At 37.5% G+C, this 26,986-nt stretch overlaps 3 protein-coding genes across 3 annotated transcripts; 2 read left to right on the top strand and 1 right to left on the bottom strand.

Moving 5' to 3' along the window:
- Positions 1–188: 188 nt before the first annotated feature.
- On the bottom strand, positions 189–4,735 carry LOC117920487 (ribosome production factor 2 homolog). Its single transcript, XM_034838057.1, has 7 exons — positions 4,633–4,735; positions 2,761–2,835; positions 2,446–2,649; positions 1,296–1,541; positions 974–1,216; positions 804–869; positions 189–608 (listed from the first exon to the last, which is right to left on the bottom strand). Exons 2-7 carry the CDS (start codon positions 2,827–2,829, stop codon positions 489–491), a joined length of 948 nt encoding a protein of 315 aa, XP_034693948.1. The 5' UTR covers positions 2,830–2,835; positions 4,633–4,735; the 3' UTR covers positions 189–488.
- A 1,263-nt stretch (positions 4,736–5,998) lies between these two features.
- LOC117919829 (polyadenylation and cleavage factor homolog 4) lies at positions 5,999–15,204 on the top strand. The gene is made up of 7 exons (XM_034837091.1): positions 5,999–6,723; positions 9,029–9,130; positions 9,436–9,696; positions 10,919–11,038; positions 11,117–11,557; positions 12,237–14,195; positions 14,612–15,204. The coding sequence occupies exons 1-7, from the start codon at positions 6,361–6,363 to the stop codon at positions 14,624–14,626; spliced, it is 3,261 nt and encodes a 1,086-aa protein (XP_034692982.1). The 5' UTR covers positions 5,999–6,360; the 3' UTR covers positions 14,627–15,204.
- An 8,983-nt stretch (positions 15,205–24,187) lies between these two features.
- LOC117919746 (PAN domain-containing protein At5g03700) lies at positions 24,188–26,059 on the top strand. The gene has a single exon (XM_034836991.1). The coding sequence runs from the start codon at positions 24,258–24,260 to the stop codon at positions 25,713–25,715; it is 1,458 nt and encodes a 485-aa protein (XP_034692882.1). The 5' UTR covers positions 24,188–24,257; the 3' UTR covers positions 25,716–26,059.
- Positions 26,060–26,986: the final 927 nt, after the last annotated feature.

Genomic DNA, 26,986 nt, shown 5'->3' with positions numbered 1-26,986 from the left:
GCAAAGAATGGATCTGCAACTAAAAGAAACCACTGAATGAACCTTTAGAATTTTCACTCAGATGTAATGAGACAGACTAAAAGCTCATCTCCATTACTTCAGTCCTGACCTTATCAAAATGGTGTTCTCATCCAACATGGTAAAATCAGCACACTCAGTGGAGGAACCAGACTTTTATGAGAAATGAATAGTTGGTTAAGAGACTCAGTGATCATGATCATTAAAAAAAAACATCAAAACCTGTTGTTTAAATTGATTTACAATACAGTAATGGATGATAATAAGACAGATAATTCAGCATCTAAACCAAATAAAACAGAAGGCAGCAAATGCGGTTGGTCTCTAGACAAAATGCCTGAATTTCAAGCAGTCAAAAAGAGGTAAAAGGGTTCTGAGCAATGAGAAACGTGGACATGAATATCCTTGGAGTTGACAGATTGAACAGAGTTACTCAAAATCTGTATCTTTTGGTAGAGAGCCAAACAGAGTTACTCAGAATTTTCCTTCTGTTTCTTTGGTGCTCGATCATTTGTCTCATGTTTCATCTTAGCTTCACGACGCTCTCGTTTTAGTCCCTTTGCTTTGTAAGGTAGAGCCACGCTTCCAACCTAAATGCAGCCAAAAGTCATTAAAATAGACTCAAGAAAAAATATAACAGAAAATGATGTCTGCGAGGGATATAGCTGCATCCCCACCAATGACAACACATGGCCCATGAAAAAATTAGAGAAATTAGTGAACATTTTAAATATTAAAAAAAGGGTTTGACAGCTTAAAAATAGACTAGTTCTATTCTTCTCTACCTGTTGGTCTGGAACATATATCTTCCCAACTTTTCCTTGTATTACATCTTGGCTAACATTTTTCACCTGCGAGCAACAAACATTATTCATCATTACAAGATATGTGATTTTATTTACATTGAGGGGGGAAAAATATGTCAATGGTAAAATTAAAGTTTAAGTCATTCAACCTTCTTTTTAGGCTGTTCCTTGGCTGTTTTCATAGCTTCTTTCCTTACGCTGTCGTTAGGGAGGCGATGCCGTCGGACTACCAAATCCATGGAAGGACCGACTTCTACCAGTTCCATCCTAGGTACTATTGTCCCAGACTTTTTCAGCCGCATTGCACAGTGAGTAAAGAATACCCTATTTGAAGACACAGCTGTACAAATATAAGCATGATCTAGACCAGCAAGATTTAAATTTTCCACAACCTGCATCAATCAAATCTTGTTTCTGTTAAAACAATTCTTAATTCAAATCAAAGGAACAGACAGAGCAGAAGAAATTCACCTCTCCTCGTAGCAGATCAAGCAGAACTTCCTTCAAATGTTTCAGCTCATCTACACTCTCAAATCCTTCTCCAATAAAAGCAATGAAAGGCTTTGAACCAACTTTTGGAGATAGTTTCTTATCATATGTGAATGACTCCATGCTTTTAAAATTTTCAACACCAACCTCTACGAGATCATATATGTGATGATCGTAAGTTCGCCCAATAACAAGATTATCGGGCCGCTTCTTTGAATGAGAACCAAACTACAAAACAGAAGCCACAGAAGTATATTAAGATATTTACATTAAAAAAATCCAGAGTAAACAAAAGAACCCTAATAAGAATTTCTCAGAATATACTCCAATTATTTTGTAAGGAGATTGATTCTACTAGTATTTCAAGGGGGGAAGATGAATCCATAATGTGCAAGAATGTGCATGTGAGACCATATTCTGATCTTAAAAGTGAAATCAGAACAAAAGATACACTACAACATTTCATCTCATTCTTCAAGCAGTTTGACTGCAGAATATGGAGAAATTACAATAGTGCAGAAGAGGGGGAAGTTCTTTTTCTTTTTCTTTTTCCTTTTTTCTTTTGTTAAAATGCCATTCCATCAACTATATGTCTTAACACATTGAGAAGGGAAAATCAACCCCTTTCATGTATAACTTGACTTTTTATTTATTCTTTTATAAAGGTCAGGCTGTGGAAAAAATTGTGTGATAATGTAATAAAATACCAGATATCATTATATCTTTTGGAATTTATGATGCTCATCATTTAATCAGTTCTAAAAATTTTCTAACAAGCTTTACAACAGAAGTTAAGAAATAGCTGTCAAAGCTAATCAGTATTTTTCACTCTCAACAACATGCATTCCATGTGTAGTAAATATAAATTCAAATATGTACATCTATGCAAATAGACACTAGCAGCAGGCATAAGAAGCAAAATAGGTTCCATCCCCTTTGGATGGGATAACTCCATCCAAAGACTTGGTATTAAGCATATAAGTTTGATCAGTTGTCATGAGACAACAACTGACAGCCATTTGAACACCCTCTGTTGACAATCCATGTCTTTAAAATGCAACAAACTCAAAACAATACATTCAACAGAAAACAGGAAAAAAAAGGTTCTAAAGCTGCATAGGTTTCTGCTTACCACAAAGATGCTACAATCAGTTTTGAGAGAAAAGAACTCTAAAGAAGTTTCACCACCGCTCTCAAATGGTCTGATGTTTTCATTCTTCCGCGTATATCTCACAGCACTATCCTTCTTAAGATGATAAATTTCAGTCAACACAGCATTCAATACATTGCTAGTCTTTGTACCTTGAAGTATCAGAGTTTTCTTCCCACTTTCAACCTGAACAATACATATTTTAAGGAAAAGGAAAAAGAATACACTAGTTCATTTTTGCTAAACAAATGCAGAATGAAATTTCAAGAACGTCAAAGCAAATTGTAGAACACTCACAAGTTTGGGGGCCCGTTTTTCAATCTCTCGTCTAGCTTTTCCTGATTTGGGAGTTTTTATCTTCAACATGATTAACTGCAACAAGAAAAATAGACTGGATAACTATGATATTGACAATTTATGCATTCCTGCAGTTATGAAGGATTACTTCTAAAATCATAGATGTGAACGGCATAAAACACAAAGGTCTCTGCACAAGGTGTTGCTCAAGACTGCTTCTGAGCTAAGTGACATGCAGTCAATGCATTCAACATTCAATAATAATACTGCAACTCTAAAACACTCTGCTATTGCAAAGGGCCAAAACAGAGCATTAATCATTATTCTGAAGTTGACTTAGATTATCTGATTATACATTATAATCATATTGATTGTATATTACAATGAACATAATTTAGCAGATTCTAAAGTGCCATATGTTGTATATCAGTGTATGAAATACCAAAGGGTAACCCATGTATACCACTGCATGCAGCACTACAACAAAGAAGGCTTAAAAAATCCTAACTGAAACACAGAAATATTAAAAAAGGAGCATTTTAAGCATTTTTTTTATATGCTGTATTTTCAAATGATAGTTGTGCAACAGATATTTTGAACTACCATGATTCTCTGGTTTAGTGAAAACCAACTAAGCTATGACAATGGCCAACCATCACCCTCATGTTTCACATCTTTATTATTTAACTATTATAATCATTATTAATTAATTACCTATACATAAAAGTATGAAGAGTGTGCAGACCTTTTTCTCCCCAAAGTACCCATATTATATTACTTATTTACCCTCATATTTCATATTTTATTATTAAACTACAACAATCATTAATATATTCACCTTGAAGATCATAATAAATTCATCCTTTTATTATTTATGTTATGACTGGTTAAATTAAATACATTTTATTTATTTCTTTTTCCTTTTTTAAGATAAGGGTTTTTACTTTTTTGTACTTGCTCTTTCTTTCTTCCAAAGGCTTCCATTTACAATGGGATTCATTGGCAACATGGTAGGTACCATTTTTATCCAAGCCAAATTATATATATATACTGCACAAGGCAACGTTCCCAGATAATCAATTTTATAAGAATTCTAGCTTGAGTTGTAGTCCAGAATGAAATCCTAAAATTCAAAATTTTCAACAATAACACCGACAAGTTAAGAGAAACCCTAGCCCTCTGTTTGGTCCCAAGAAAATAGCAAAACGAGAAAAAACAACATTTTCATTCCTATGTTATATCTCATCTTTTGCTTCCAAAAAAGAAAAGAGGAAATAGCAAGAAAGAAAAAGAGAATTTTCGTAAGGAGGCATTGTTGTGTATTCTGGAATCATGGTATGTGAAGATTTTACAAATCAAATCTTAGTTCCTTATTTTCATATTTTCTCTGTATCTAACTTTTATATAGAAGAAACCATTCCCAAATAGCAGAGCCCGTTAATCTAACAAAAAATTTCAGTATGAGCTGTGATCCAAACAGGTTTGATTTTCAAATTGACATCCTAGAAATAAAAAATCCAGCAACAGCATTCCCAATTTATACTCCAACTAGATGAAATCTGACCCTCTGTTTCAGTACCAAGAATACAAAGAACAATAAAGGAAAACAACATTTTGACTACTATTATATCTCTCTCACTTTCTTTGCAGCCAACAACCCAAAACAAATAAAATTTTTGAAAAGAAAAAAATAAACCTCGACTAATCCAGAGAGTCATGTGGTTTTAGGCAGAGTGCAAATTCTGTATTCTCGAGCCCTAAATGGTGAAAAAGCTATGATTCAAACTTTTCTTGCGTTTTCTCAGCATCCGAATGTTTGTATCTAATCAAGAAGTCGATTGATTGAATTGAGAATAGAGATTGGAACAGTACCTTGAACTTCAGACCGAAAGGAAGCGTTTGGAGAAGGAATGATTGAAAGCTTTTGTGTAAAGTGTAAACAGCTGCAGGCAATACCAAACCCTAAAGGCGGCATACAGAGTGAATTCAGCTAGGTGATGATGCTGATCGTGGGCCGGCCCAATTTTTGGACTATTGGGCTGTAAGTGCGAGGGATTAATAAGCCTCTGGATCAAATGTTGACAATTTAGTCCAAATGATTTTAAGGCTTTAAATTTTTTAATATAAACTCAAATTTAACTTAGTTTCGAGTTTCACAAACTTAATAAATAATTAAATATTTAAATTTATATAACTTATATTCATCTATATATGAATTTAAATGGTCTGAATTGATATTATACCGTATTTTTCTCATTTTATTTATTAAAACAGTATCTTTGTATTAGGGGGTTGGGCAGGGTTGAGGACAAACCCAAGCCCGACCCGAACTTGAAATACATCAACTTGAAGAATGGCCCAACCCAGCTTTCGATTCAAGCTCAAATTATTAAACTTGAGTTGAATTCGGGTTATACTTGTAGCGTGGGTGTTTCCTAATTTGGGTGCAACTCAAAATGTATCTAAAATGCAAATTTACCTCAGGTTGGAAAATCAACCCAAACCCAACCTAAAGTCATATAAAAGGGTAACCCAACCCACCCAAACATCGAGTTAGGCTGGGTAAAGTTGAACTATCCGTCCAAGTTGCAGTACTACTTTGTACAAATCCCGTTATATATATATATATATATATATTTTATAATATTACACTCACATTTTAAAAGACCTAATCACGTTTTTATTATTTTTATCACCCCGATTTTAAAATAATTATTAATAGTAAATATTTTATTTTTTTGTGTTTTATCCCACGTTGATAGGAAATATCATCCTAATTTCAATCAACTAATAATATACTCTCTATTGATCTATTTATATTTAAAGTTTTCTAAATAAAATTAAATATTATTTAATTGCATTAATCTCACTTTCAAAATATTGCATTTATATCACAAAATTTTAATTGACTTTTTCTTTATTTTTCTTTTCATTTTAATTGCAATGGCAAAAATAAAATTTCCCATTAATAGAAGCTATTCATCTTCCTTGTTTACATACACTTTTGCGTTGATGGGAGTCCAAATTGAAATCTAACCAAACCCAATCCCAACCCAACATTTGCCTAAAATAGTCAGCCCAATCCCGCCTGGGTCAACCCAATTGGCACACCGTTTGAGGCCCAACCCTAGCCCAGGAGACGGGCACTTCCGCTTGTCGACCTCCCTCGTGATTCCGTGCTGACGGTCCAAAGCGCGCTCACACACATATGCGATGCATCCGATAATAAATAATAGGCAACTGAGCAGCAGTGAAACCAAGGGCCAAACAGAAAAGACCCCCTTATTTTGCTTCTCGACTCCAACACTGCACTCTTCTTTCCAATCTTATCCCATCGTTCCAACACTCAAAACTGTCGAGTTTGGAGTTTGCTTTATCTCATTTTCCCATCAATTCTCTATGTATATACCTACTAGGGTTAGGGTTCTTATTTCTAGGGTTTCTAATTTCCATTTACTGTTTGAGTGAACTACTTACTGTTGTCAATTTCTACTATGATATTGTTTTTGTTTTTTTAATTTTGTTTGTTTCCATGTAATGTAACGAGAACAATTTGGGTTAGGGTTAGGATTTGATCCTTTTCTTTTCTTTTTTGTGGTTATGGAAATGGAAAGTTCTCGTAGATCCTTTGATAGATCGAGAGAGCCGGGCTTCAAGAAACCTCGATTGGCCGAAGAAGCCGAGCGCGGTCCGAACCCTAACGGCCGGCCGTTTCCTCAACGACCCGGAGCCACTCCGGCGGCGTCGAGGCTTAAAACGAATGAAAGAGATGTAGACAGGGATGATTTGGGTCGCGGACTTTATCAGCAGCAGCATCAAGAGCTTGTGACTCAGTACAAGACTGCACTCGCGGAGCTGACATTCAATTCAAAACCGATCATTACCAATTTGACGATAATTGCAGGGGAGAACCTACATGCTGCCAAGGCCATAGCTGCAACTGTCTGCACTAACATTCTCGAGGTGATTCCGGTTTATACTGTCTGGCTGTTTGTGTGTTCAATTCGATGATATCTATGGCTATTTGTAAGGAAAAAATGCGATAGCAAAAAAAAAAAAAAAGACAAAAAAAAAAATCTTTTATTTATTTATATTTTTTTTTCCGAAGTTGAAATAGTGTTATGATCTGTGCCTTTTACCCAATTTTTTTTGGTGAAATAGCTAGCCTAAATTGTAAATGCTGCTGGGATTAATGAATTATCTCTGTTTTTCAGATCAATTCACGGGCCCCTTCTAGTATATTACTGTTATGGATTTCTAATGTTCATAAAGATGCTGGAGTTTCTATGTCCTTGTAATTTTTGGTGGGATGGGAATGGTTTTGGTAGCTATGTATTCATCGAGTTGTTGTTTTAAATTGAAAGAGATAATTTCAACTAACCATGCGCTTGAATCCATGTCCATAATCTTGATGTGATGTCAATGAATCAGTTGTGAGGAGACAATGAGCACTAACAGATGGATGCATTAATAATAAATCAAGAGTGCAATCATGCCTGATTAAAAAGCATTACATGACAAACCAGAGCAAAAGTTAAATATTAGTGCTTTGGCCAGCGTTTTGCACCATTTGGTTTTGTAATCTCAAGAATTTGTGGGCTTCTGTGTGTCTTTCACTTTCTGCCTTCATCCATTCACAGCTTTCCTTTCGTGCAACTTATTCCAACTGAGGAAGCACTTTTTAGTTGCTTGCAATTGGCTATGGTATGTGTCAGATAACTTCACATCTCTTGCTTGTGCTAATTCAGTTATCAGCCGAGCAGCAAAATAATGGTTGGTCAGTATACTGTAGCAGGAAACATGGAAGACATACTTTTGTATTGACTATGCAACACAGGATTAGCATGGATGTTAAGCAGCCTTGCAAGCACGTTCTTTATATTGGATTTGAAGAGAGTTGTCATTGGCTTGTAGTTTCTAGTTCATAGCAGGTCTTGAACTATGATAGAATCAGATGAATCCATTTTGTCTTTGCTTTTGTACAGCTGAGTGCTGATTTTCAATTGTTTTTTTAAATACAATAAGATAATAAGAAGTATATCCTCAAGAGTGCAGCCTAGGTAATGGGACAAGACAATGGCAGACTCTGCTCCAAGTGGAATGTGCCTGTTCTAGTATTTTTCTTCCTATTTGTTTCTTACTGGTGGAATGTTAGCTTGTTCTCTTATTTTTTATTTCTTGACTTCCTCTGAATAGGCTCAGCTATGGTTTTGATTAAATTGTGATACTCGGCGAGAAATTGAGAGTGGATGATAAGCACAGCAGTTGATTTGATTTTGATTGCGACATTTTTGCTATATGAGTTGTTTGTGTAATCATAGTTCACATAGTTCACTTTCTACTCTCAAAGTTATTGGAGAGAGTGGAAAACTCCTTCGTCTCTTCTCAATTTGAAATTGTTATGCTAGATTTATATATATATATATATATATTGCCAATATTTGGGAGTCATGATTGTGCATGAAAATTGTCAGGTTTCTTTTATTTTGGCTGGAAGTAATCTACTGCTTCCATGTGACTGACCAGATCTGTAGCCGAGTTTAAGTGCATGAGAAGCTGAAGTCAATACCATCTGAAGTGTTTGTGATTGATAAATTTTCTTATGTTTGTTCACTCCTAGAAGTGAGAATCATCACTAAATTGGTTCAGGGATAGCTTCCAAGATTTGCTTGAACTTGAGGATGATATTTTAAAATGCTAGAGAGTTTTGAGACCTTATTAACGTTGTGTGAAAATTTTCACTAGAAGGTGGACTTATATTCTTTTGATGTGAAATGCTGATGAAATAGCTGATCTTTGTAAGAAAAATATGGAAACATGTGGAATATATGAAAAACATTGGTTATTATAGAAGGTAACAGAAAGATAACTTCATTTTAGGATTGCAATGTAGGACTCACTTGTCTTTATTGTGATGAATCTTCATATGTTGGTTGGTGCATGATAGGGCATGCTATATGTGATCTAGGGCATGCTATATGTGATCTTCAGTTCTAATGAAAACAAAACCTTTGTTTGTTTTCATTTTTTGTTATTTGCTCTAAGGTTCTGCTTAACTAAAAGTAGATCATATCCGATGTTTTGCTATTTTCTTGATCTGGTTTCAATTTATATACTTTTCTAAAAGGTTTGAAAGATCTACTGGTTGCAACACTCTACTTCCTTTGTTTTCTGGCAACTGCTTCTGGGCTTGCAGTTTTATGTCCTCTATTTGTTTGAAGAAATTTGGCGGTGACATATCGTAGCTCATCATACAAATACTTTGCAGGTTCCTAGTGAGCAAAAGCTGCCATCTCTCTATCTTTTAGATAGCATTGTGAAGAATATTGGAAGAGATTATATCAAATATTTTGCTGCCAGACTGCCTGAGGTTAGAATTTTATTCCATGTGTGGTCTATAATTACTTGATGTGTCCCTATGATAAATAATGCATATTTTATGCTGTTGTTATTTTGTCATACCGACTAGTGAGACTTAGACTTTATGAACTCTCCACGTTGGTACATACTTCATGCTATTTCCATGCATTTATCAACCAATCATTTACCTGCTGACTACCAAATAGGCAAATATGAGTAGTTTTCATTGCAATGCATCTTTGCTTTGTTTATCTGCTATTTCCTGATTCCGCTAAAAGCTCACTTTGGTTTGTAACCTACCTTTTTTTACTCTAGGTATTCTGCAAGGCATATAGACAAGTTGATCCTTCTATACATCCTGGTATGCGGCATCTTTTTGGAACGTGGAAAGGAGTGTTCCCTCTTGCACCACTTCAGATGATTGAGAAAGAACTTGGCTTCCCTCCAGCCATCAATGGGTCATCTCCAGGAATTGCAACATCTAGGTCTGATTCTCAGTCACAACGGCCACCACACAGTATTCATGTAAATCCAAAGTATTTAGAGGCACGGCAACGTCTTCAGCAGTCGAGTAGGGTGAGTGATGATTTACAATGGTGTAGAATCAAATTGAGCAATATTAGTGGCTGTGCATGTTAGCTATCAAAAAAAGAAAAAAAAAAAAAAGGTGGCAGAACTGTTTGTTGAGTCAATGATAAAATCCAAGCAGTGGAAAGTGATGGAAGCAATAAAAACTGCTCTGCAATATGCCAATATCGATGCTCTTAATATTTCTTATTTAAATGTGTTTAACATTATTTTCTGGTGCACATACTCAATAACCTGATGATTGTTTTCTTATGTTAAATAGAAGGTTTTTGAACTGACTATGGTGCTGGGTTCAATATGCTCAAACCACCATATCATATCATTCACGTTGACTATATGATTTTATTGAAAAAGAAAATATTGCACTTGCTAGGTCATCTGAAAGTCATGCTGTGAAGATTATGCCTAAATGGTGAAGTATTGGTTGCCACAGTTTCATTAAGAGAGGAAAAGAGTGCTCTATTTGTGGGGGGCATTTTATTCCTCAACGAGGATGGCAGACAATTATTTGTCCTCAGCTACTACATCTGGATGTGTTGGAGAGAGGCACCTCAATAGATGAGGCCCTGAGCACACCTTTTGGTCTTGAACTAAAACTGCATGGTGGGTTAGGGCTTTTTGTGTTTTGAGCCATCATCCTCAAGGGGATGTTTGCCCAAAACAAAGCCCTTTTGCTGCAAACTCATAGATCTTTGGCGTGGACTAGTTGAATGATTGTCTATTTGATGATTTCAATGGGAAAAGTTTAGACGAAAAGTTGAAAATTTACATCTTTGGTCTCTCTTTTCTTTGTTATTAGATTTCAAGCATTTTGATGGTCCATCCTAGTAGACTTGTTTTCCTTGTTGGAATGTAATTCTCCAAATCATAGATCAGGGTATGCATATGAAAGGGGCCAATTGATGGGTTGGATTTAAATATCCATTTTGGTGAACCTCTGTTTTGTTGATCTGTAGCTGGCAAATTGATTTATAGTTTGTAAATGAATGAGTGTGTGCCTTAAATTTGCAGCAGGGCCTCTCTCTATTGTAAGTTTTGTATCAACTGTTGCTTGCCTGAGCTCATTGAAGATGGATGGTTCTACTTAGTCTAAGAAGTTTCTGTGAAAAGACTAATTTCAGTTTCTTTATTTCTGATTAATCATCAATACAAACTTTAAAGATACTGATCTAGTATTTATGTTTTTTATGCCTGGCTTTCTGGGATAAAGACAAAAGGAGCAGCCAATGATGTTACTGGGACCATGGTCAACTCCACTGAGGATGCGGATAGGTTAGACAGAACAGCCAGTATCAATGCTGGAAGGCCATGGGATGATCTTCCGGCTAAGGTGCTTATATTTCATTTGACTTCTTGTTTTTCATGTTCTTAATGTCTCCCTAAAATTTCTCATTGGGGTAATTTTCAGAGCATCCAGCATTCTCACAGAGAAGCAATAGGTGAGCCGGTTGAGAAGAAAATTGGTGCAGCATATGGAGATTATGAATATGGTACTGATCTTTCAAGGAATCCTGGCTTGGGAATTGGTAGACCCAGCGAGCAAGGACATGACAAACCTTGGTATAAAGCTGGTGGTAGGGTTGTGGAGACATTTTCCAGCCAAAGAAATGGTTTTGATATCAAGCATGGATTTCCAAATTACCCAGCACCCAGATCTGCAAATGCTGATGCACATCTACAGCCTACACAGAGTACTGTAAATAGAAGCAATTCTGGGATGTCTAGGAGCTGGAAGAACTCTGAGGAAGAGGAATACATGTGGGATGACATGAACTCTAAAATGACAGAGCATAGTGCAGCCAATCACTCAAAGAAAGATCGTTGGACTCCTGATGATTCTGAGAAATTGGTAAGCTTACTAAAATAAATCCTAAAAACTGAGCTTCTAGTCCCTGCCTCATTGTTTCAATATAAGTAAATTAAATGGAGGCAAAGATTAAAATCATAAAATTAGGGTCACTTATCCTTGAATTCTTTATGGATGCTTAATACTGCTCCATATTGCTTGTTAATGATTTGACAAAAGATAACTCCAGCTATCAATACAGGGTGTACAGGGTATCACATCACACTTGCTTAGAGTAAAATGGGAGCGTTTGACCTGTTGTTTGTGGATAACTAGGTGCACAAGATTCTGTGTCTGAAGATAAACATCACTGGTGACTTGAACATGTTGATTTGTCTACTTCACTAGGGTCATCAATGTTGTTAGGATTTGATTGGGACATTGGCCATTGCTGGATGAATGGTAGAAGTCTCAAGCTACCAAATGAAAATGCATAGATATGAATCTTGAGAGTTGCTACTTCATGTTAAAAACATGGAGGTCAAGACTCTATCCAAGTCACCCCTCCCAGGCCTCTCTTGGTGTGATTGGCATGGGGTAACAGCTTCTTGTTATGACCAAGTGCAGCACCTATCCTTAATTGAAAATGCTACAAAATGTTAATCATAGTAATGATGAACATATCTTGACTTTTTGAAAATTTCATTCAGTATTTTAACTAACTTACATATGCTATGTGTAGGATTTTGAAAACCAGCTTCAGAAACCACAAAGCATATATGATGTTGGGTCAAGTGTTGACAGAGAAACTTCCACTGATTCAATGTCCTCAGAACAGAGAGAACAGGGAGCTTTTGGGCACAGGATGTCATCACTGTGGCCATTACAGGAGCCACATTCTACAGATGGACTGAAACATTCAGGCACCAGTACACTTATTTTAGGTCATTCAGAAGGCTACCCTACTGTCAGTGGGTTGTCAGCAAATGCAAGTTCTTCTCTGGCCAGGACAGGCCTTAGACCACTGATGGGGTCATCTCATGCTGGAGCATCAGGTTTTGGGTTTTCGACAAATGCTAGTTCAGGGTCTACTACTGGCACTGTTGGACAACAACGGCTTCAGTCTGTAGGAGCTGCATCTCCATCTGGACAGTCACCAATGCACCAGCCAGACCATCTACAAGTTCATTCTTTGCCGCTCCCTGATTTAAAAGCCTCTCAATTTTCAGGACAGTTCAACATAGGGTCTCATAAGCAATTTACTCTTGACGCTTTGCCTAAACTAATTCAGAAGGCGCAGCTAGGTGACTTGCAAAAATTGCTTCCCCATAATTTGCAGAGTTTATCTCCTGCAGTGCCATCTGTTCCAATAAGGCACCATGCTCCCTTTTCACCACAGCTACAGCCAGACCCCTCGCAGCCTGAACCTTCTGGTCAAGCGCAGAAAACATCACTACCTCAAACCTCAATCTTTGAAGCTCCCTCAACAATAGAGAATCCTGTGTTAGAGCATTCAAATTATCCTGCTGCAGAAAGCACAGGAAAGTTGAGCACAAGTAATTTGTTGGCTGCAGTTATGAAGAGTGGGATACTATCTAACAGTTCTGTTTCTGGTAGCATTCCTAAAACAAGTTTTCAGGATACAGGGGCAGTGCTACAGTCTGTTATTCAGCCTCCTTTACCGAGCGGACCTCCTCCTGCCCAGTTCACATCCTCAGGACCTAGGGTTGCAACAGCATCTCTATCAGGTCCCTCCCATGATAACAAATCTGCCTCAAATCTTTCTCAGAGAAAGGTAGAGCGGCCACCATTGCCACCTGGTCCCCCACCGCCTTCTTCTCTTCCAGGCAGTGGATTACCACAATCTTCAAATGTTACGAGTAATGCATCAAACCCCATTGCTAATCTCTTAAGCTCCTTAGTTGCTAAGGGCTTGATATCTGCATCAAAAACAGAGTCATCAACTCCTGTGCCAACTCAGATGCCTGCTCGACTCCAGAACCAGAGTGCAGGCATTTCTACCATTAGTCCCACACCAGTTTCCTCAGTTTCAGTTGCATCTTCTGTTCCTCTTTCATCTACTATGGATGTGGTTTCTCACACTGAGCCTGCTGCTAAAGCCTCTGTTGCTGTAACACAATCCACCTCAGTGGAGGTAAAAAACCTCATAGGATTTGAGTTTAAGTCAGATATAATTCGGGAGTCACATCCATCGGTTATAAGTGAACTCTTTGATGACCTTCCACATCAGTGCAGCATATGTGGCCTTCGGCTTAAACTTAGAGAACGACTTGATAGACATTTGGAGTGGCATGCTTTGAAAAAGTCTGAGCCAAATGGTCTAAATAGAGCATCAAGGAGTTGGTTTGTAAACTCAGGTGAATGGATAGCCGAAGTTGCAGGATTTCCAACTGAAGCTAAGTCCACTAGTCCGGCAGGAGAGTCTGGGAAACCTTTGGAGACGAGTGAGCAGATGGTTCCTGCAGATGAAAATCAGTGTGTATGTGTTTTGTGTGGTGAAGTGTTTGAAGATTTTTATAGTCAAGAAATGGATAAATGGATGTTCAGAGGAGCTGTGAAGATTACTGTTCCGTCCCAAGGTGGTGAGCTAGGAACTAAAAATCAGGGTCCTATCGTGCATGCTGATTGTATAACAGAAAGTTCTGTTCATGATTTGGGACTGGCTTGTGATATTAAAGTGGTAAGACTCTTTCTTTAAACAGGATACACTGAAAAGATGTCTGCAAGTCTGACCTTTAAGATTTCTTACATGTGCAACTAATTGGGGGCTTTTTGATATGCCTAACCTGATGACACTCTTGACATTTGCCTTCTGGATGAGACCTGTACAAATGGTGTGTCTCCATCCTCATTCCTTTCTTATCTTTGCAATGCTTGAAGTGTGGGGTGGGGATTTTGTCCGGTATTCTATCATATAGCTTTAGTTCTAGCTAAACTGAGCCATTTTATTACTGCTTTTTCTCTCACTGAACCCTTTCCTGACACACATCCCCTCACCTTTTTCTTTCCTTCTTTTCTTGTGAACCAAATATTGCTGCTTTGGAAATTCTATGGCTCATTCTGATGGATGATTTATGGTCTTATTTATTTTGGCAGGAAAAAGATCCATAATGCTTAAGGTAAAAATGAAACCACCATAATGCAGGTGCATTGGGTCGAGGCCAACAGAGAAAAATCCAGGTTTACTAATAGCTTTTATGTGCATGGTCCTTTCTTGCTAATTCACCTGTGCTTTGAAATGGCGCTAGAGCTGCCTACTTGTTCTTGATCTCCAAAAAAAAAAAAATTTTGAATTTATATTTTGAAAGAATATATAAATGCCAGTTAGTTTGCACCTATTTCTTGTCTAATGTGATTCATGTGATGTTCCTTTATGTTTGTTTTTTTATTTTTCACATTGTTGAAGCGGGTTATTGCATGATTTGTGCATTTGATCTAGCATCATATAGAGAATCACTGCGGCCCATCTTCATTCAGCTTCAAAATGGGCAGAAGCCATGCCATTGTAATAATACTCAAATAGTAATGGAGTTTGCAGTTGTCTTGTTTTGGAGGTTTTAGAATTGTTTATTGGACCATTGTTTTTCTTGGAGTACGCTGTGTCTGAAACAAGAGTGGACACTATTATTTTACTTAACTGGTTTTTGAGAACAAAATTATTCTTGATTGGTCATATGGCATTTGATGAATTGGTGTTGCATTGATCTTACTTTTCTGTCGGTGTTAATTTTTAACTTTGACAAATTTGTAAACTCGGAAGAATGATCCATGCAGAGCAATCCCTTGAGAAGTATGGGTTTTGCATTTCATGGGGCAAGGTGGTTTCAAGGTTTTATTGCTTTGCCAAAGTTCTTGCCTGGAAAACTTGGCAACCTAATTGTACTAGCTGCTCTTTAATTTGTGTAATTGGCAGCTTTAATTTGTTGTTCAGTTGGTATGTGGCATACTTTTCCTTAATGTTGTGGACGAGTTTCCAGATAGGTGACAATACTTATCAAAACAAAAAAAAAAGTTTCCAGATAGGTTTCTAGTTCTCACTATCAGTACCTGTCCAAATTAATGAGGCGTAGCGATGGATGGCTAGTTTTCAGAATTGTCACCCAGTGTTGGGGCATATCGTGCATCTCTATGGGTTTTCATGTTGCTCTTTCTTGCATTATGTCTGTTTTTCTGCTCATTTTACATCAAAATCATGTCATCTCACGGGTTCTCACTGGATGTTGGTATAAGTATATAATAGAACTAAAGCCTCAAGTGCAATTGGATGGAAGGTTATTTATTAAGTGTGAAGGGTTTATGCAGTTGCTTGCTTCCTCTACCTCTTGATGAATGGGTTGTTTTCTTGGGAAATGTTTGTTGGCAACATTTGATCATTTGATGAATGGGTAGTTAGACAGGATGGAAGCTCATGCACCAGAAAGCAACATTTGATCATTTTTCTTTGGTTTTGAAATTGCTATTATTGTTTTACTAGTGAGAATATAAAATTGTCTGTTTTTTCAGCCATTGTTACTCTGCTTGAATCCTTAAGATTATCACTTAGAAAAACCTTAACAATCCCTTGGAAGGTGGGTTAGTGGATCTAAAGTGAAGTGTAGCCGTGTGGGTTCTTATTCCTTCAATAAACTTGAACAAATCTTAAAAAATAAAAGAGAAAGGAAAGGGAAAAAAATTGCCATGCTGGTACAAAGCATTCTGAACTAGTGAAATTTTCAGTGAAAATAACAAAAACGATAATTTCCCATTGGAACTTGAAATAACTTGGAAGTTGATCCCTAATTCTCGGGTGCCTACGGTGTTTTGTAGACTTGAATTGTAACAAACAAACATGAACGACAGAGGGATCACAACTTCAGTGCACAAACTTCCTCCGAGTTTCCGCCCCCAAGTCATTCACCCTTTGCCCGAGGCTATAAGTTTCCATCCGGCGGGGGAAAATTCTTACATGTTAATATTAACATCAAATAGGACAACAGAGTGTAACACTTCCAAGTCTCATCTTACTGTATTTTATATATCTATATGTTCATACATACACCAATTTATTTAGCAGTAAGTTTCATATGTAAGTTCCAATTCAAAGAAGCCATGGAACTGAAGTTCGTGTCCTCTGTACATAAATCTCAAGGCTTATGATGTTGGGTATAAATGTAATCCAAGTGAGCCTCTGCCACCATCCTTCTCTTCAGACATTCTTCATCATTCTCAAGACATTTTTCCAACCCCATCAGCTGCTCAAAAGATAGAAAAGCACCCAAGTGAGAAAAAGGTAGCAGAGGAACAACAATCAGAAAAAGATACAAAAGAAAAAAAAATATATGTTCAATAATAAGAAAGAAGAGCACAATTCAGAGCAAAATATTCTCACATTCAGCACATCCTCCCCTTTTGATGTACCTGCATGAGTCATCCACTCACCCATCACCACCTGCTCATCTGTAAATCCCGTAAAATCATTAAAGATTCGTCAAAATGGATGACAGGGAAGGGGGAAAAGGCAGGATGATCAGAAAAGAAAAACTTGGGGTTAGTACCTTGTTTTGTTGCAAGGAGACGCGCAGATCCTGAGTAGGAGTAGAGAAGAAAAGAAAGAGAGTGAAGATAATAAACACCCAGGAATTTTGCTTCATTTTGCGTGTGAAAGAGGGGAGGGGTTCAGGCCTCAGGGTATGGGGAAGGTGGTGCAAATGGCTCGTTTAAATAGCAGTATAAGGCTGCTGCGATCAGTCACTCCCACAATGAACACCCCCCAAAACAATGCAGTTACGACCTAAAACACTGCACATGGACCCCACCCACTGCCCACTCCTACCCTCTTTGCCTTTCTCGCATATCCTCATGTGACAAGGGTACTATATATATATTCCACAGTATATATCTCAAGTCACTTTCATGGCTGTCCGCATCAACTTCAAAACCAATCAAACAGAGAAGCTCCATACAGAAAAAAGAGCAAGCAAGAGAGAGCCCCCACGCTTTTTCTCTCCCTCTATATCTCTGAGGCTCCTGAAGGGATTTACCCAAGGTCAGCAAGTAAACCTCTGGACTGCCATTGCTGACAGCTGTTTTCCACCCCTATCCCAACTGTTACATGCTTTACACGAGTTCTCTGACTCCTTTTTCTCATTCTGTAAATGCTTTTTCCCATACCTTTTCTGTTTTTAAATGCTTTTCAAGATAGTCTTCATCTTCCCTTCTCACAGCCTTTGTGCTTCCTCCATTTATTCATTATATCATTATCGGATCATGAACATCATGCCCTTGTGCTGAAATCTCAAGACGTCAGTATGACCGTTGAGAAAAGTGAGAGATTAAGTTAAAATCTAAAATCTATCAAATCCAATTAAAATTGTTTGGACATGTAGTCATGATATCTAACATGTCCATGTTTTGGTGCATTTAGGTAGAGATTCCCTTTTTCTTCCTTCGGATTGGTAAGTTGTCTGATAGTAGTGTTGAATTTTAAATCGTTTATAATTGGTTAATCTATTGATTTAGAGAAGAGGATTTGCATGAATCCTGGACTGAATTTTTACTCCTTAACATTACCTGTTGCCATCAATACATTTAGAAGTATGCTTAGTCAAATGGCGGGTGCTTAGTGCTTACTAATTGGCAACTAGGCCAGCGACAGGCGAAGGAAGAAAGCATCATAGTTTCTGTTCCTATTGACTTGGGATCAAAACAAGACAATATAAAAGGTAGTGTTAGACTGTTAGTACAATGCCCACCATTATTTCTGCATAGACTGTGGAAGACTGAGAAACCCAGAAACGTGTGCTGAATAGACTGCACTGCCTCTCATAAACACACATCAATTTCGTTTCTTTTCTTTTAACATTGTTGAGATGGTCTGACTCAAGATAAATGACTAAAACTCAGGTAGGTTCAGTTCACTTATCTGACGTTGGAAAAATTTTCAAACTATGGATGTAACTCCTGAAGTATTGGTCAACCTTTTTACAAGATGCAAACGTCATTAATGAAATCATCATGCATAATTGCATGGGTCCCTTCAGTCACTTCATTTAGAGTTGAAATGACACTGGGATTTCCGTCCGTTCATGTTGAATTCATACGACAATAATCCAAGCCCCACAGTAGGAATTTTGTGGTAGTGTCATTATTAACCAGTTGCCAACCCTATATGTATTGTTAATTTTGATTAACATTATGATGTTGACCTAGAAGCCGAACCAACTGTTTAAACTTTGAATCTGGCCTTTCAATTACTATCAGGATGTGTCGACATGAAATAACGTTTATCATACACCACAAATCAATAAAGCTTGTATCTCTCTCATGGGGGCTTTTCTTCCACATTAAGTATACAAATCAGTAACGTTTTTTCCCAGAGGAGACTATTTCAGCGGTTGAGAAAGAAAGTGGCCATGATTACCTGTGATCTGCATTTGTAGTATTAGTAAATGACAATTAGACCTAGAAGATGTCAAGGTTTAAAGTAGGCTTGTCCCTCGTGAGTAGCCCTCATTCTTGGGGGGATTGAAAATGTGGGGAGTGAGAAGTAAAGGCCTAATCAAATGGTGTTGTATCAGTATGTGAGGTCTGCTTGGGGATAATGTGGAGTTATTTCAAATCTTTATTGGGAATTGCTTCCTAATGCGATTAGATGTTTTGTTGGGGAGTGAAGCTTTTGAAACAGGATGAGAAGTAAAAAACAAAAGAAGCACATCTTTACAACCCACATCTCATTGATTTTTTTTGCTTTGCTTTGCGCCTTGTCATCTCTGCCTCATCAATAAATAGTCGTGCGGGTAAGAAAAAAGGCACGCAGTCACTTACTCTCATATCATATAAAGAAAAAAACTGTATGACATGTGTGCTTGTTTTCTCTCTTTTGTGGTACCAGGACTGCCATTGTGGTCTCCTTTGTCAAAAAGAAATATCAGTATGGCAATGGAGACCCTGTTCCTCCTTTTGTACTACCATGACTTTCTTTCGATGTTGGGTATTTTTTATTCAATAAAAGTGTAGCTTTTTGTATTTTCTGGCAAGCATCTCCTCAGCAAATATTAGGTAAGTACAGACATAGAAATTCGAACATGGCATTTCTTTAATTCTTTTAGACATGAGTGGGGAAATGTCTATAATAAAAAATTACCATGTTTTCATAATTCAAATGTGTTGGCCCTGGTTTATACTGGTAGTCAAGCAAGGGCCAAAACAACTTTAAGGTCGGTGCTGGAACATCACCTCAGCTACTCACATGCTCCAAATTACTCGTCCTCTTATCTGTTAGTCGTGAAGGAGAAGCTACAATTGACACTAGGATGGTCAAAAAGATGTTAGAAAAATGAAAATTTGGTTGAGAGGAAAAAGATTGATGTCTATCATGCTTTCGTTTCTGTGTGTCCGCAGACAAGTTTTGGATTGGACTCTGACGTCCAGTCACCAAGCCCACGCATCTTTTGGATCACGCATGCCAATTTCCACTCCATGGGGTATGGAAATAATTTAAATATGATAAATATCTCTCTCTCTGTATATATATATATATATTGGACCTTCTCAAAGTGAACTATTTCCATATGGACCCATGGGACACAGGTCGAGATATGGGTCGAGATTCTGTGAGCACAGGATTAGTCTCAGTGAGTGAACTTCTGAAGTGAGCCTCGGAAATTCTTCAACTCCCCAATTCACATCGTATGGTCCGGGGCCCGGGCCCAGGGTGGAAAATGCAGAAGCTAAAATACCACATGCTGTTTTTATAAGTAGAGGAACTGAAGAACCCCTTTCAGATTCTTTGTTTCCTTTACGCACAAATGATGATTGATGACAACACCAGTTGCGCCCTCTTCTTCATTTCCGATGAAAAAGATAAGAATAAATAAGTAAAAATTCCTTAATTTTTTCATCTCCCACGTAAAACAGCATTTTTTTTTTCTCCGTTCCTTGGTCGCTTCTGGCTACAAAAACAACGCCGTGTGGGCATCGCCGGTGTTTCCTTTTCCCACGGCACCTTTAGGAGTTAAGGCAGTGAAAAAAGTTGAGATTGGGCTTCATCCTCTTTTATTCCCTGCAGTGGCAGTTCGGGCTTTTCCGCCTTCTTTCCGGTATGTTAAGCTCTTATTGGGCCTGCTCTTGTCACATCGAAAGACTTGGGCCGGGACCCAAGGAGGGGACTCCAACTACAAACTGGGCTGGACCTAGTAATCTCTGTTATTAATTATTCTTGATGGATTGAACCGTCTGTTGGTGTCCAATTTTACTGGGTCTTCCGATTTCAATCCAACTCCTATTACTAGTTGACAATTTTTATGCCATGGACACATTTGGAGAGGTCTGAAAAATTGTACCATGATATAAAAGTCAGTAGATTTTGTGGTATTGGTTTGGCGTGTGGCTTAGACTTTTATGGATCCTTCGGTAGGTATGGTAGCTCTACGGCTGACCATATTATTCCCGAGATTTTATAAGTCTCTCCCTACCTTCCCCTGATTCCTGAATTGGCTGAGCTGAAATTCATGAAGATTTGACATTCAAAAGAAAGATAATGCCGTGATATGAACATTGAGGGTTATATTTTTGTATTAGATCCAGACAGTCCTGGAAGCATTAAGATATAAAATGACTTCCACTCATCACTGCCTGGCCTCTTACTTTTCTGTTTGGAATTGGAACTTTATTTTATTTTATTCTCCATTCAAACCATGCGGTCTGCCTCCCTACCCAGTTCAAACTTGAAATTACAAAATTCTATATCCTAACATGTGCGCTGTGATGTTAGTTAGCTTACAACTCTTAACGGTGATATTCACGGGGTCTGTGACCTTTCTCTACGGTTCCGTGTGGATTTAATCTTCGATATGTTTAATATGAACAAAAACGACAGCTTGCATTTGCTAATATTACTTCACTTCCTTTTGTTTTTGTCCTGTGTCATGGACAAGCTTATTATTAAATTTTAACAGTCACGGTCTCTTCGGATGGGTTTGTCTATTTTATATTTTATTTTATTTTGTTGTAAATGTCATTAGCTTCTGAACTTTCTCCTAAGAAGTTTCTGTTTTCATGTTTTTTATTTTTATTTGTTGCTTTCGTTTTCATCTTACAAAATATGGGAAGTAACTTTTCTTATGAATTTTTTATATGGCTCTTATTTATGATTTTTTTTTTATGTGATAGAAATAAGATTGTAGAATACCTTTGAAATGCTCAAAATCTAAATTGGTTATCCCAAGTCGTGAATTGAACTATAAAAAATGAGAACCATTTTATTTTCATATTATAAATGTTTTAACTTTTGTTTTCACGAAGACAAATAAAAAAAAACTTAAAAGAAAGTCATTATAAATCTGTATAAATTCTTTTTCAAGTACCCTTTAACTCTTGCTCATATAGTGTTGATGAACCTCTAAAGTTATCAGGTTGAGCATCACCCACAATGAATGGTATAATCAAAACAATATTTTTTTTTAATCCAAAGTGAATCAAACTTTGATTACCTTCAAAGAGGATGTTACATAAAATTCCTCAATTTCAACACCACGAACGTATATTTCAATTCTAATTGAAAATTGATCGTCTCTAATTTAGATAATTTCCCGATCATTTTCAAATTCAATTTTCGACTATTCAATGAGAACGAGTCTCACCCTATTTTCCTTTCTCGTCATTAATGCCATTAATGAAAAAAAATGGCTCAAGTCAACTTGGCACATTGGATTGGATCAACACTTCGTTCCTTCAAATAGTGGTTGGGGAAGATAGAAGATAGAAAATTTTATCAGGGCGTTCGTCACTTGGATGATGTTTAGCTAACCAAAACCAAGTAAATCGATTAAAAAATGACTCTGAAACCAACTTGGTAAGTATAGGATAAACAATTAATCTTGGAAAGGCCATTTCTTACTGCGTTGGATAGTTTGTGACCTCAGAAGTTGGTCGAGAGAGATATGGAGAACATTTAATAGGCCAAGGTCAAACTACATAAAGGTAAGAGAAAGATGTGACTAGCATGGCTGGCTGGTCGGCTGTGGGTTTGGTTGGATCCTTAAGTCTCAAAGTCAACCAACATCAGAGCCTCAAATTGTAATTCAATGCCCACTCTCCATGTCAACGCCCCCGCCCCCCAATTTTGGCAACAGAAGTAGACAATTATGGGGTGTGCCTTTTTGAAAAACATTGTAGCTCCATGTGCAATAAGGAGTACTCATTGACCATCTTTAATTCTCGATGAATTACTCTTCTAGAAAGTTGTAACAAGGAAACCTCTTTCTGTTTATCCCTCTTTTTATAATCAAATTTATTACGTTATATAAAAATTAAAATGAATATTTTTAAACTATGTTTTGAATATTTTCCTTTTTTTAAATAATAATAATAATATTTATATATGATATAAGATAAAAAAATTAAAGAATTATATTAAAAGGACAATATTTTTGAAATTATTTTAAGAAGTTAAAGATCTACCTCAAATTTAAATTTTTTAAAATTATTTTTAAATTTAAATTTTTTTTAACAAAAAAAATGAAAATTTCTACTTTTTATATAGAAATCACTGCTATTTTAAAAAAAATATTTATCCAAAAAGATGCTCTCCTCTTATTAATTAATTAGAGAAAAACATATTGCTAAACACCTTAAGCTTGCTTTTTGTTATTTTGGAAGAAGTATTGAAACATGCAATAGAGCGAGAAGTGCGTGATTATTTGACTTCTTGCTGGTTTGAATCCAGTAGGGTGGATGACCAGATTAGTTGTTTACTGTCATCAATCATTCAAGGGCGCTGCCCAAACCCTACCAACGCTTATTTCATCCACCTGAGCCATTTTAATTACTACATAAATGCTTTCCCCACAACTTCCAAGGTGGTCCCTCAAGCTAGGCTCACAAGTCCGGTAAGAAAAAACGCCGGGGAAATAAATGGAGCATACAGTTAATTCATACACCACATATTAAAAAAAGCTAAAATTAGCATTTGATTGTATTCTTATAATGACAGTGACTTTTTCTTTTAGTTTAAACCGCCCTTGAAGTGGACATCATGATAAACCGGAGAGCAATTATCTTTGACACTTAGCAGACTTAAGTGGTATTTATTTTTTTACTTAATTTTAAATAGAACTTTAATGTTTATTAATGTTAAATATTAGGTTATTTGTTTTTATAGTATTTTATTTTTCTTAAGTATTAAAAAGTAAAAAAATTAATATGTTATTTTTTTATTTAAAAAAAATTATATATTTTAATTTTTTTTATTTAATAAAAAATTTATAATAAGTTATAAAAAAATAAAAAAACAAATAATCTAAATTTTAAAACTAAATTACTTTATATAAAAAGCTAAAAAAAATAAATATCACCTTAATTTTATAATAACTAGCTATAGTAGTATTCGAACATATAGTTACGTAATCATGTTTTTGATGACACGATAGTATGGTACTGAAGAATATTTTTTTGTCATAAATAGTTATTATCTCAAGACAGACTTGTTTCTAGTTGAACTGATGACCCTCCATACCAAAGTGGATGAGTTCGAGAAGTTGCAACTTGCAGCATTTTTCATTAATGTAATAATTTTGGGTAGATCCGCAAGATTTTCGTCTATTAATTAATGCTGAATGATGTTTAGAATTATTAATATATTGATGTTTAAAATTAATATGGTATCTGACATATATATTTCCTCGTGGGGTGGTTGCCATTCATGGCCGCTGCTGCGCTCTTCTCAATCTGCCATCTCCGCTAAAAGCTGGCCGTGTAGCTCAATATGGAAAGGCCTAAAGCGACCCCTTCTCTCCTCCTCCTTGCCATCTCCTTTCTCTGCACCATCAAATGGCCACAAATCCAAACGGCTGCCGCCACCAGTCAAGAGCTTCTCAAAGGCTTCACAGCCACTCCAGAACCATCAACCTCGTCATTCCAGCCTCTTCTTACAGATCCCACCGGCAATTATTCCATGGGTTTTCTTCGAGTTAACCGTACCCAACTCGCCCTCTCAGTCTTGCATGTCCCATCAGCAGAACCACTCTGGCAAGCCGACATGGCTCGCTTGGCAAGATGGTCTGAATCTACTCACTTCTTCTTCAATGGAAGTCTTGTTATTTCTGATCCACGCACGAAGGTGTTTTGGTCAACTGGAACCAACGGCGACCGGATTTTGCTCTTAAACACTTCAAATCTCCAAATTCAGAAGCTCGATAAGTCCCCGACTGTACTCTGGCAAAGTTTTCATTTTCCTACAAATACCCTCGTCGAGAATCAAAATTTCACAGTTAACATGTCTCTGGTTTCTTCCAATGGCCTCTATTCAATGCGCTTAGGAGAAGATTTCATCGGTTTATACGAAAATTTTAAAGAAAACCCAGATCAGATTTATTGGAAACACGGAGCATTAGAAGCCAAAGCAGAAATAGTGAAAGGACAAGGGCCGATTTACATTCGACTTGACTCGGGCGGGTTTCTGGGCATGTACCAAATTGGAAGCACTCCCGTCGACGTGGAAGCCTTCTACAGTTTCCAACATCCTATCGCCGGATTCCGCCTCCTACGACTAGAACCCGACGGCAACCTAAAAGGATACTACTGGACCGGATCAAACTGGGTCTTGGATTACCAGGCTATCAAAGACCAGTGTGAGCTTCCGGGATCCTGCGGTTCCTACGGTTTGTGCAGACCAGGTTCCGGTTGCTCCTGCATAGATAACTCGACGGAGTACAACTCCGAAAAGGAATGTTTGCCGCCAGAGATGGGGAACCTCTGTAGCGACATAGAAGGAGAAAATAAGTTCCGAGTGTTGAGAAGGAAAGGGATCGAGCTACCGTACAAAGAGCTGATGGGGTACGAAACGACGTCGTCTTTGGAGCAGTGTGAGAGGTCCTGTGAAAATAACTGCAGCTGTTGGGGTTCTGTGTACAACAATGCATCCGGGTTTTGCTACCGGGTGGATTACCCGATCCGCACCCTGCTGGGCGTGGGAGACGACACCAAGGTGGGGTATTTTAAGGTGAGGGAGGGTCCACAGAAGAAGGCGGAATCCGGGTTTGGGTTAGTAATAGGGTTGCTGGGGGCCACAGTTTTGGCCTTTGGTGGAGTCGTTGGGTTTGGGGTTTACAAAGTGTGGAGGAGGAAAGGTGCGAAGGGGGTGAGTGAGGAGGCGGGTGGAGTGAACCCGGGTCCGTATAAGACGTTAGGTGCAGCCAGCTTTAGGTCCATTGAGATGACGTAAGGGATGACATCTGATTGTGGATTGGGTTTGACGGACAGTGATATTTATCACTAAGCTTTAGTTGTCTAGTGGTGGACCTAGTGGAGAAGATGTGGCCAGTGGCCACCCCAAATTTTAAGAAAGTCCAAGTTTGCCTTTTCTAGACTGGGGGTGCCTAACTGAAGGATAAAGATATTATTCTTTTCAGGCATTCTATTTCGAGTATATGTAGTATATTTTTTTTCCTGACCCTATTTGAATCTGCTTTCCGCTTTATGGGTCTGCGAAGTAAGGACGGGCCAAGCAATCGAATGATTCGAATACAAGTTGAATTCAAAGTGGTTTCCTAATTTGTTATTTGTTTAGTAAAGGATTTGAGTGGATTCAAGTCCCCACCAGAGCTGTGATTTCAAATCTACATGCATGGTACGAATCTCATTTCGCAAGTCCTATTCCTTATCCACTAATCAACTTTAGCTTTTCCTTGAGGTGGGTGTTGGCATTGTTGGAAGCGTTCAATGAAATTTGTCTGCATAGCTGACCGATACTTAATGGGACCTGACCAAACCTTGATACCGAAACTCTCCCAGAATTTTAGATTTGTTCTCTCAAAATGTACTTTATTTTTATTCCCCCTCAAAAAAAAAAAAGTCAGCGTCTACCCAACATTGAGTTCGATTTGGCAGATCATCAAAACACTATGGCATGGTATTTTATCAAGTCGGCATGTAATGTAAGCACCTTCAAGCTAAACTTCAAGATTCAACTACAAATATCATAACATGATCAACAGGGTTATAATGGGCCTCTAAACCCATGATGGAGGCCTCATGACATGGGCCTTCCTTCTCATTATGAGCTAGAACACCTTGAGCCTGGTTGTTAGCGCCATAGCTATTAGAGTGATCGATATGGGCAGGTGCAGGGGTACCTTGTGTTCACATGGGTTAAGGCATAGTAGTGGTGGCATGCCCAAACTCAAACAAGGTATCATGACTTGAAAAACATATTCGTGGCGAAGGTTGCAACTTTCGACAAAGTGTAATGGTGGGAATTGGTTCAAGGTAGCCTTGAAGGATCAAAGTGGGCTAAGTGATACAAATTGCAACAAGGGTGTGCATTGTGACAATAGATCTCATTACAAATACACACAACAATATCAACATCTGTTGCATGACTTGTGGGTAAGAAGTGCAATGATGGTAGTGTGTGATGACACACTCATGTAGGCTCAACACGACAAGTGTTGAGTGTTTGTACTTTAATAGGTTCTCTGAGTTGTTGAACACTGA

This window comes from Vitis riparia, chromosome 8 (genome assembly GCF_004353265.1).
Source record: "Vitis riparia cultivar Riparia Gloire de Montpellier isolate 1030 chromosome 8, EGFV_Vit.rip_1.0, whole genome shotgun sequence".
NCBI classification, from domain to species: domain Eukaryota; kingdom Viridiplantae; phylum Streptophyta; class Magnoliopsida; order Vitales; family Vitaceae; genus Vitis; species Vitis riparia.
This window is presented reverse-complemented; position numbering and strand designations above follow the sequence as displayed.

Bases quoted from the DNA above. Each gene is read 5' to 3' on its own strand.
- LOC117919746 (XM_034836991.1), top strand. From the start codon at position 24,258: ATGGAAAGGCCTAAAGCGACCCCTTCTCTCCTCCTCCTTGCCATCTCC.
- LOC117920487 (XM_034838057.1), bottom strand. From the start codon at position 2,829: ATGTTGAAGATAAAAACTCCCAAATCAGGAAAAGCTAGACGAGAGATT. The intron at 1,542-2,445 runs GTAAGCAGAAAC...TCTGTTTTGTAG, and splicing joins CTGATTGTAGCATCTTTGTG to TTTGGTTCTCATTCAAAGAA. The intron at 609-803 runs GTAGAGAAGAAT...GGCTGCATTTAG, and splicing joins TATATGTTCCAGACCAACAG to GTTGGAAGCGTGGCTCTACC.
- LOC117919829 (XM_034837091.1), top strand. From the start codon at position 6,361: ATGGAAATGGAAAGTTCTCGTAGATCCTTTGATAGATCGAGAGAGCCG. The intron at 11,039-11,116 runs GTGCTTATATTT...GGTAATTTTCAG, and splicing joins GGGATGATCTTCCGGCTAAG to AGCATCCAGCATTCTCACAG. The intron at 11,558-12,236 runs GTAAGCTTACTA...TGCTATGTGTAG, and splicing joins CTGATGATTCTGAGAAATTG to GATTTTGAAAACCAGCTTCA.